Here is a 10695-nt window from a genome sequence, read left to right on the forward strand (position 1 = left end):
TCCTCCTCCTCCTCCTCCTCCTCCTCCTCCTCCTCCTCCTCCTCCTCCTCCTCTCTGCAAACCCCACTCCCTTCTAGCCCTGATGATGTTCCCTAGTTGGGTCATGAGACGTCTGCAAGGAAACAACCAAGCTCAGAGAGCACCAGGGATTCCTTTTGCCCCAGATTACAACCTTTCTCACCACCGTTGTTAAGTGAATCACTGCAGTTCTTAAGCCAGGAACACGGTTACTAAGTCAATCCGGCTTCCTCCATTGACTCTGCGTGTCGGAAGCTCGCAAAAGGGGAATCGCACAACCCCCGGGACGCTGCGACCGTCGTAAATGTGAATCAGCGGTCAAGCGTGAAAACTGGTCCTGTGTCCCTTTTTTCAGTGCCGTTGTAACTTCGGAAGGTCACTAAACGAACCGTCGTAAGTGGAGGACCAGTTCCATCCTCCCTAAATTAGATCCGTGTTCTGATTCTGTTGTGGTTGTTGAGTTGTGTGCCGGCGAGGAAGCCTGAGTCAAGGCAGCCTGGATTTCCCCCCCCCCACAAAAAAAATTGCGACCGCGGCATGTCGCTAAAAGGGACGGGAACATCCGAAAAGGTCCGGGAGAGAACGGAGAGTTGGCCGAGGGACCCCGTTGACCTCTCTTCCCAGCCTGCCCGAACCGCGCTTGGCATTTTGATCCAGAAATTAAATTAAAAGCGTGACGGAGGCCGTTGATTAAAACAGAACGCGAGACTAATTAGAGGCTCTGCCACCGGGCTTGTCAAAAATCGGCCGCGCTAATTAGCTGCTTGTTAATGTCACTTCCCGGCGCTTTGTGGAAATAGGAGCCATTTTTTGTTGGGGAAATTAACCCGGGAGGGGCGGGGGGAGGGGGTGGGGAAGGGTAGCGGCGGGGGGGGGGACGGCTTGGAAAAGAGGCTTTGAGTTCTCGTAGGGGTGCAAGCCCCCTGACCCCGCCCCCTCTTTGAAGCAAGTTTTATAGGTGGTCCTCCACTTACGACCGTCATCGGCATAAGAATTTCGGTCACTAAGCGAGACGGTTAAGGGAGCCTTTCCTGATTTCCTCAAGAAGACTCTTGAGGAGGCAAGACTGACTGGACAGAAGCTGGACAGCCCTTTGTCTGAAATGGTCTAGGGTTTCCTGCCTGGGCAGGGGGTTGGGCTAGATGACCACCAAGGTCCCTTCCAACTTCTTCTTCTTCTTCTTCTTCTTCTTCTTCTTTCTTCTTCTTCTTCTTCTTCTTCTTCTTCTTCTTCTTCTTCTTCTTCTTCTTCTTCTCCTTCTTCTCCTCCTCCTCCTTCTCCTCCTTCTCCTCCTTCCTCCTCCTCTTCTTCTTCTTCTTCTTCTTCTTCTTCTTCTTCTTCTTCTTCTTCTTCTTCTTCTTCTTCTTCTTCTTCTTCTCCTTCTTCTTCTCCTTCTCCTTCTCCTTCTCCTTCTCCTCCTCCTCCTCCTCCTTCTCCTTCTTCTTCTTCTTATTATTATTGCAACCATGTGACTAAATTACCAACACAGGGATTCACTTAAGGAAGGAAGGTCGGTCGTCCAATGGATCAAAACTCGCTTAAACGACCGTCTCGCTTAGCGACTGGAATTTTGGCCTCCATTGGGCTCGCACGTCGAGGATTACCCGTACCATCAACTTGGCAAGTCTTGGGGCGGGGGGAAAGGCCAATCCCTTCTCGGCTAGCTTTCTACCAGCAGGGAGAAGACGCCTCTCTTCCCCTCCCCGCCCCCGCACTTGCTAGAATTCCCGTCGCCTGGCGCTTTCGACATGCTAATGAGAAAAGCAAAATTAGATTTGGGGGAGAAATCCTCCCTGTCTTGCTTAATCCAGCTCAGCTTGCCAATTTAAATTTTATTTTGTTTTATTTCCTCTTGGATCCGTCTTAATCCTTGCAAGGGGGGCGGGCTGAGGACCCCCACTGAAATTGGACACCGGGAGGGGGATTTGGATGGCTCCAGAAATCCCTCGCCTTCTCCGGCCCAGCTGCTCAGCTGCAGAGGGCAGGTTTCATCCAGGGTTGGGATGGGGCTCTCGCCATCAGCCAGCCTAGAGGAAAGAGGGATGTGGGGGGGGGACAGGATAGCAGTCTCCCAGCATTGGAGGGGCTGCCCCAAAGAAGAGGGGGGGGGTCCACCTATTCTCCAAAGCACCAGATGGAAGGACACGAAGCAACGGATGGAAACTCATCAAGGAGAGAAGCAACCTGGAATTAAGGAGAAACTTCCTGACAGTGAGGACAATTAACCGGTGGAACTGCTTCCCACCAGAAGCTGTGGGTGCTCCATCACTGGAGGCTTTGAAGAAGAGATTGGACAATCATTTGTCTGAAATGGTCTAGGGTCTCCTACCTGAGCAGGGGGTTAGACTAGAAGACCTCCCAGGTCCCCTCCAGCCTTATGGTTCTATGTTCTTACAATAAAGTAGAATTAACTTATCTGGTCAGGACTAGAAGACCTCCAAGGTCCCTTCCACTGATTGATTGATTGATTGATTGATTGATTGATTGAAATGGTCTAGGGTCTCCTGCTCAAGCAGGGGGTTGGACTAGAAGACCCCCGAGGTCCCTTCCAGCTCTATTCTGATTGATTGATTGATTGATTGATTGATTGAAATGGTCTAGGGTCTCCTGCTTGAGCAGGGGGATGGACTAGAAGACCTCCGAGGTCCCTTCCAGCTCTGTTCTGATTGATTGATTGATTGATTGATTGAAATGGTCTAGGGTCTCCTGCTCAAGCAGGGGGTTGGACTAGAAGACCCCCGAGGTCCCTTCCAGCTCTATTCTGATTGATTGATTGATTGATTGAAATGGTCTAGGGTCTCCTGCTCAAGCAGGGGGTTGGACTAGAAGACCCCCGAGGTCCCTTCCACTGATTGATTGATTGAAATGGTCTAGTAGGGTCTCCTGCATGAAGACGTCCGCGGTCTCTTCCAGCTCTTATTCTGATGGATCGATTGATTGATCCTCGGCCGCGGGAACTGCAGCCAGCCAGCCAGCCACGCCAGCCAGCCACGCCAGCCGGGCACGGCTTCCAGCTGCCGAAAGCGGTTTCCATGGCAACGGGCTCGGAGCCCAACTGGGGCTTTGCAAGCAAAGCCACCGCGGTTGCAAAAAAAAAAAAGAAAAAGAAAAAGAAAAAAAATCCAGACAAAAGCCCCAATCTCGCCCTCAGTCAGGAGCTTTGCAAAGCTTTTCATCTCCCCTCCCCCAGACAGGGGAGGGGAGGGGAGGGGGTCCTCTCTGGGACCATGGGAGCAACCTGCTCATCCCTGGCCTAGCCAATCAGGGTTAAGGGTCCGGCTTTGGAGGCCCGTAAACTCCCGATTGCTTTGTGTGCACCGGGCGGGCGTATGGGATGCATGCAGGATTCTGGGGCCACTTCGTCCCCAAAAGAGTGGGGGGGAAAAGAGGAAAGTAGCTTGAGCCCCTCGCAAGGAGAAACGTAGCTTGACCCCCCCCTCCTGAATGAGAAGCATAGCTTGACATCCTCTGAAAGAGAAACGTAGTTTGATCCTCTGAAAGAGAAACGTAGTTTGATCCTCTGAAAGAGAAACGTAGTTTGATCCTCTGAAAGAGAAACGTAGTTTGATCCTCTGAAAGAAAAAAGGAGTTGGACACCCATGTGCCTTTTGGGACCGAGCATCAACAGTCAAGGCTCAAGCGGTGGAAAAGCAGCTCTGGAGTCCTTGGAGAAGATACCCAGATGTTGAGAGGTGTCCACATCTCCAAAGTTCAGAATTGGACAAGCCAGGGTCTCCCCTGAGACCCTCAAAAGTTGGACTTTGAAGGAGCACGAGAGGAAGAACATCGATGCCTTTGAACTTCTCCAACTTTGGGTTGTTGGAGAAAACTCTTGAAGACTCTCTTCCTTCCTTCCTTTTTCTTCTTTCCTTCCTTCCTTTTTCTTCCTTCCTTCCTTTCTTCTTTCCTTCCTTCCTTCCTTCCTTCCTTCTTTCCTTCCTTCCTTCCTTCCTTCCTTTTTCTTCCTTCCTCCCTTCCTTCCTTCTATCCTTCCTTCCTTTTTCTTCTTTCTTTCCATTCTTCTCTCTCTCTCTCTCTCTCTCTCTCTCTTTCTTTGTTTCTTTCTTTCTTCTTCTTCTTCTTCTTCTTCTTCTTCTTCTTTTTCCTCTTCTTCTTCTTCTTCTTCTTCTTCTTCTTCTTCTTCTTCTTCTTCTTCTTCTTCTTCTTCTTCTTCTTCTTCTTCTTCTTCTTTTCTCTCTCTCTCTCTCTCTCTCTCTCTCTCTCTCTCTCTCCCTCCCTCCCTCCCTCTCTCCCTCTCTCTCTCTCTTCTCTAATTCCAGTTCTCGGAACATTTATTTGTGAGTCATTCCTTGGATTTACTTTGTGGATTTTTGTGGTTGCCGTAACTGCCTTCCAACAACTGCCTGGCTGATGCCTCACCTCCTTGTCATTTTTTCACTGGCTTTGGAGATTAAAGCTGGGAGGAGACAACCCGTTAACCCCTTTTTCGGCTCTGCAGAGTATCCTGAACTCAGAACTAACCCAAATGCAGGGAGAGTCCCCCAACTTACGACAGTTCGTTTCGTGAATGTTCGAAGTTACAGCATCACTGAAAATAGCGAAAAATAGTAAAAAATAAATAAATCTTTCTCTGTGCTTTGCATTTCAATCTTGGTCTTCCTCCCTCTTTCTCTCTCTCTCTCTCTTTCTCCCTCCCTCCTTCTCTCTCCTTCTCTCTCTTTCTCCCCCTTTCTCTCTCCCTCTCTCTCCCTTTCTCTCCCTCTCATTCTCTCTCACCTTTTCTTTTTCTCTTTCTCCCTCCCTCTCTCTCTCTCCCTCTCTCTTTCTCCCTCCCTCCCTCCCTCTTTCTCTCTTTCTCCCTCCCTCTCTCTCCCTTTCTCTCCCTCTCCTTCTCTCTCCCTCCCCTTCTCTCTTTCTCCCTCCCTCTCTCTCTCTCCCTTTCTCTTCCTCTCTTTCTCCCTCCCTCTCTCTCTCCCTCTCTTTCTCCCTCCCCCTCTCTCTCCCTTTCTCTCCCTCTCTCTTTCTCCCTCCCTCTCTCCCTCTTTCTCCCTCCCTCTCCCTCCCCTTCTCTCTCTTTTTCCCTCCCTCTCTCTCTTTCTCTCCCTCTCCTTCTCTCTCTCACCTTTTCTTTTTCTCTTTCTCCCTCCCTCTCTCTCCCTCTCTCTCTTTCTCCCTCACTCTCTCTCCCTGCCCCTCTCTCTTGGAGCTAGCAACCTGGTTCCCTCGGGGTTCCTCCGGAAAGGGGGTGCAGCATCCCCCCCCTCCCACACTTTGTCCCAACAAAGGGGGCGGGTGGGAAAAGGGCGGAATGGTCTTTTGCAGACCCCTGCCCATCCCACGCCTTCCCTCTTGCAGACTGGCACCCTGGCCGGCTGCTTCCAGGAGGGTGCCGGTAACAGAAGCCAATCTGTGCCGCTTGGCAGGGAGGGCGAGGGAGGGAGGGAGGGAGGGGGCCGTTGTGCCAAGGACACAAAAGCCCCCACAGCTGTCTGTTTGCAAACAAGGCTGCTCAGCCAAAGAGAGGCGTCTGAAAGCAATAATTGTCTTTAATTAAAGGAGCTGGATCTCGCCCGGCAGGGACCCCAACGCGCCTGCGCCAGCATCACATTCAGCAGCCTGGGGGGGGTTGGCAGAGGGAGGGAGGGAGGGTGGCACCCTGCACACCACGCGTATGCACACTCACACACACACACAGAGAGACGGGGAACCCACAAACTTTTGGAATATAAATCTTCCAGAACCGGAACGGATTGGAATTTTACAAGATCCTTTCCTTGGAAAATTCTTCTTCCACCGCTCGAAATGGACAACGAAGCTCTGCGGATTTACAGAATCTGCTTTTAATTAGGTTTTATTCCTCCTTTTTCTCAATCCTGCACCCCCACACACACACACAAGCCTGGGGTTTTTTGGGGGGGAGGCAGGGAAAAAGGCTTAGCAAAACGGAGGTAATTTTCTAGGTGCTATAAAAGCAGAGCCCAAGTTGGAGAATTGAGGCTGAAATTCGGTTTTCCACACTCGACGAGGAGAAAAACGCGAAGTTTCCGGCCTGCACATATTTTTTTTAAAAAAAAACATCAATTAAACCCAGTGCTAAAATTAACGAGCGAGCAACACTTAAAAAGCCTGCCAAAAATGGTGATTTTTTTTTTTTAATCCTCCAAAATACGCCAGAAAGATGTACAATCTCTGAGCTGATTTGAGAAAAACAGAGGAGTCAAACTGGGGTGGGTTCACACATCCCATTTAAGCTTAAATCGGGAGAACCAGGTACAGATAATCAATCAATCAATCAACCAACCAATCAGAATAGAGCTGGAAGGGACCTTGGAGGTCTTCTAGTCCAACCCCCTGCTCAGGCAGGAGACCCTAGGCCATTTCAATCAATCAATCAATCAGAATAAGAACTGGAAGGGACCTTGGAGGTCTTCTAGTCCAACCCCCTGCTCAAGCAGGAGACCCTAGACCATTTCAATCAATCGATCAATCAATCAATCAATCAATCAATCAATCAATCAACCAACCAACCAACCAACCAATCAGAATGGAGCTGGAAGGGACCTTGGAGGTCTTCTAGTCCAGCCCCCTGCTCAGGCAGGAGACCCTAGGCCATTTCAATCAATCAATCAGAATAAGAACTGGAAGGGACCTTGGAGGTCTTCTAGTCGAACCCCCTGCTCAAGCAGGAGACGCCCTAAAGCAGGGGTAGGCAACCGTAGCTCTTTTATGACTCGTGGACTTCAACTCCCAGAATTCCTGGCTCAGCTTGGAAACCTCTCCCTTTCCCCTCAGCGTGGCTGGCTCAGGAATTCTGGGAGTTGAAGTCCACCAGTCATAAAAGAGCCAAGGTTGCCTACCCCTGCCCTAAAGCATCCCTTAAAAACAGGTTCGCCTGATCCGCAGACGTGCGTATCCACGCGTATGTACAGTAGAGGTAAGTCCTCAACTTACAACCCCCTCTTCCCGACCCTCCCCAAGTTGAAACCAAGCCACCGCGAGCCTCACGTACCCCTGCAGACGGTGCCGTTCTCCACCGACTCGTAGCCGGATCTGCACATGCACCGCCCGATGGGCACCAGCCACTCGCCGTCCCCGTTGCAGTACAGTTTGATCGGCACGTCCACCTCTTCGGCGTTGGGGATGCAGGTGCCCCTGGCCGCCACCAGAGACGTACTCTCCGCTCCGGACAGCGTCTCCTGGAAGATGGCGCCGTTCTGGATAATGCGCAGGCACTTGCGGTAAAAGACGCGCACGGCGATGAGAGACATGCAACCCCCGTAATCTTGGAAGGCCAAATAAAATCCGTTTTTGGAGACGGGCCCGAAGCTGCGGACCTCGGTGTTGATCTTCATCACCCGCCCGCCCAGGTCCACCTGCGAGAAGCTCTCGTCGGCCGCGATGGTGTCCACCTTGGCCCAGGGGTTTTCCATCCAGGTGGGGAAGCTCTTAGTGGCGGCGTCGAATTCCGACTCGTAATAATACAGGTTGAAGGTCTCCTTGCAAGATCCTGGCACGTTGGGGATGCTGCTGCAGTCTCGGACGGAGAACTTCATCTCCACGTGGATCCGGTGGGCGCCCCGCCTTCGGATGTATTTGGTCCGTAGCCAGTTGTTCTGGCTGGATTCGAAGACGTTGCACACTTGGTATGTCCGGATGGTGTTCATGTTCTCGTCGTAGCCGCTCACCTCTTCCCACTGCAGAGGAGAGAGAGAGGAGAACACACCCCTGGAGGATCTCTGGCAAGACTACAAAGCACATGAGCCCCTCCCTGGGAAAAGCCCAAATCTATCTATTTCTATCTATCTGTCTGTCTGTCCATCTGTCTTCTGTCTGTCTGTCTATCTATCTATCTATCCTATCTATCTATCATCTGTCTATCATCTCTCTCTCATCTATCTATCTATTTATTTCGTCTATCAATCATTCATCCATCTATCACCTATCTATCTACCTACCTATCATCTATCTATCTATCTATCTATCTATCTATCTATCTATCTATCTATCTATCTATCTATCTATCTATCTATCTATCTATCTATCTAATCTATCTATCTACCTATCTACCTACCTACCTTCTATCTATCTATCTATCTATCTATCTATCATCATCTATCTATCATCTATCTATCTATCTATCTATCTATCTATCTATCTATCTATCTATCTATCTATCTATCTATCATCTATCATCTATCTATCTATCTATCTATCTATCTATCTATCTATCTATCTATCTATCTATCTACCTACCTACCTACCTACCTACCTATCTATTTGCCAGGAATGGTATAGGGTTTCCTGGCTGAGCAGGGGGTTGGGCTAGATGACCTCTGAGGTCCCTTCCAACTCTACTATTCTGTTATTCTGTTATTCTGTATGAAAGTGTCTCCAGCTTGAGCAGGGGGCTGGACTAGAAGACCTCCAAGGCCCCTTCCAACTCTGTCCTTCTGCTATTCAATTTGCATTTCATATCGCCAGTGTTTTAAAACTATTGGGGGGTAATTTTGATCCTGCCGCTTGCACTGCGCCTGGCCTTGTGTTCAAAATGGTGGGATCCAGAGTATTTTATTCGTAGGAATTAAACTGCTGGGAAGGGATTCTCCCTGATCCGGTGGGTCATCTCAGGGACAAAGAAATTGGTAGAAAATCACCCTGGAATCATAAACTGGGGTTAATGATCACTCAGCTCCAAGGAAGCCAGCAGCCAACCTTGTCCTAAATACACACCGCTCTGTGTTTTCTGTGTTAATATCCCAAACCGTCGGGAATAAAAAGTGATTTTTCCCCCCCTCACCCTGATTTCCCTTGCACCCTTCTCTCGCAGAGACCCCCGCCTCCGTTAAGCGCCGTATTTTTTAAAAAAATCTGCTGCGAAGTTAATTAATCAACTAATTGCATTCATTAGCGCTGTCAGCCTTATCGGAATTATTCCAGGAGTTTATGGCGTTCCAAGAGAAAATTGCCAAGAGGTTTTTTTTTTTTCTTTTCCGTGATGCAATTTAAAAAACGAGCAGGGAACGGTGATTGCTGTCTTTTTCTCTCTCTCTTCCCCCCCCCTTGTATATTTTCGGGGAGGGCTCTGAAATTGGTTTGGGGAGAGGGTTGTTTAAGGCACACAAAATTACATGGATTTGTATGCGGTGTGTTTCTCCTCTGCCTGTCGGTTGCCTCCTGCTTGATGGCACAGCCCAGCTGTGCCAGAGATCCCAGGTTGAGTGAGGAGGGAAGGAGAGAGGGAGAAAAAGGAGGGAGGGAGGAAGGAAGGAAGGAAGAACAGAGGGAGGGAAAGAGGAAGGGAGGGAAGGATTGGACGAGAGGGAGGGAGGGAGGGAGAAAAAGGAGGGAGGGAGGGAGGGAAAGGGGAAGGATTGGATGGGAGGGAAGGAAAGGGAGGAAAGAAAGAAAGAAAGAAAGAAAGAAAGAAAGAAAGAAAGAAAGAAAGAAAGAAAGAAAGAAAGAAAGAGGAAGGAAGGAAGGAAGGAAGGAAGGAAGGAAGGAAGGAAGGAAGAGGGAGGGAAGAGAGGAATGGTAGGAGGGAAGGAGGAAGGAAAGAAAAAAGGAAAGAAAGAAAGAAGAGAGGGATGGAGTGAGGGAGGGAGGAAGGAAGGAGGGAGGGAAGAGAGGAATGGTAGGGAGGAAGGAATAAAGAAAGAAAAGAAAGAAAAAAGAAAGAAAGAAAGAAAGAAAGAAAGAGGAGGAAGGGAGGGCAGGAGGAAGGAAGGAAGGAAGGAAGGAAGGAAGGAAGGAAGGGAGAAAAGAATTTACCACTCAAATCAATTGTGGAACATCTTTGCCATTTTGCTTGGCCGTCTCCCAAAACTGCGTATTTGGAAAGCTCGTCCCTAAACGGATGGATCCCAAAACGTTTTCCTTCCCAACAGCCTTTGTTTTCGGAAGCCTGTCCCAAGCCAACCCCCAAGGCCCCTTCCTTAGGTGCTGCTGGCTTTTGAGCCCCCACCTCACCCCAACCCAAACTCACCCCTGACACCGGGTGCACCGTCCAGCCGAGCTCGGCCGTCGCCGTGGTGGAGTCCATCAAGGTTTCTGCAGGCAAAGAGACAACAAACAAACCTGGTTAATCCCATCGTTTCACCCCCTACTTCCCCCTTTAGCTAAAACGTTCCTGGCTTTGCAAATGTCTGAAACAGGGCCAAAAATATTTCAAGGCCTCAAAGTCAGCGTACAGGTGGTCCTCGGGGTACGGCCGCAACGGACCCCCCAAATCTGTGTCGCTATGTGAGAAAATCTGCTAAATCAGCTTCGCCCCGTTTTTTACGACTTTTCTCGCCCCACCGCTGCAGTTCCTAACATGGACGTTAAGTGAATCTGCTTGCCAGGAGGTCGCAAAAGGGGACGCTGCGGCCGTCGTAAAGACGAGTCAGTGGCCCACTGTCTGAATTTTGATCACGTGACCACGGGGGGGGGGAAATGCTGCAACGGTCGTAAGTGTGGAACAACGATCTTCAGTGTCGTTGTCACTTCGAACCGTCACTAAACGAACCCTTGTGCCAGCCCCGAAACAGCTCACACACACACACACACACTTTCCAAGCTTCCAGTTAAGGAGATGTTTTTCAAATCCACATTTGACCTACATTTTCTTTCTTTCGGTCTCTTCTTTTTTTTTTAAATAAATAAAATAAATCCTAAATATAATTCCGAGCAGGCCAAAAGGCTATTTTCTGTCATCTCTGCTCGCAAAGGTTCCCCCCC

The 10695-nt window shown here is 49.6% G+C and overlaps 1 protein-coding gene across 3 annotated transcripts in view; it reads right to left on the minus strand.

Moving 5' to 3' along the window:
* The window catches only part of EPHB2 (EPH receptor B2), a 24638-nt gene extending 14599 nt beyond the window's left edge, over positions 1-10039 (minus strand). Inside the window, exons 1-2 of one of the 3 annotated variants that reach the window (XM_015812750.1) lie at positions 9962-10039; positions 6989-7673 (exon numbers count right to left, since the gene is read on the minus strand). In XM_015812750.1, coding sequence (XP_015668236.1) covers positions 6989-7673; positions 9962-10018 — 742 coding nt within the window. In that variant the 5' untranslated portion in view covers positions 10019-10039. The remainder of the gene's footprint in view (positions 1-6988; positions 7674-9961) is intronic. The other 2 variants (XM_015812751.1, XM_029283488.1) reach the window with 2 other exon arrangements.
* Between the last annotated feature and the right edge of the window lie 656 nt (positions 10040-10695).

Source organism: Protobothrops mucrosquamatus, unplaced genomic scaffold (genome assembly GCF_001527695.2).
Source record: "Protobothrops mucrosquamatus isolate PMUCROS unplaced genomic scaffold, P.Mucros_1.0 scaffold109, whole genome shotgun sequence".
Lineage (NCBI taxonomy): Eukaryota > Metazoa > Chordata > Lepidosauria > Squamata > Viperidae > Protobothrops > Protobothrops mucrosquamatus.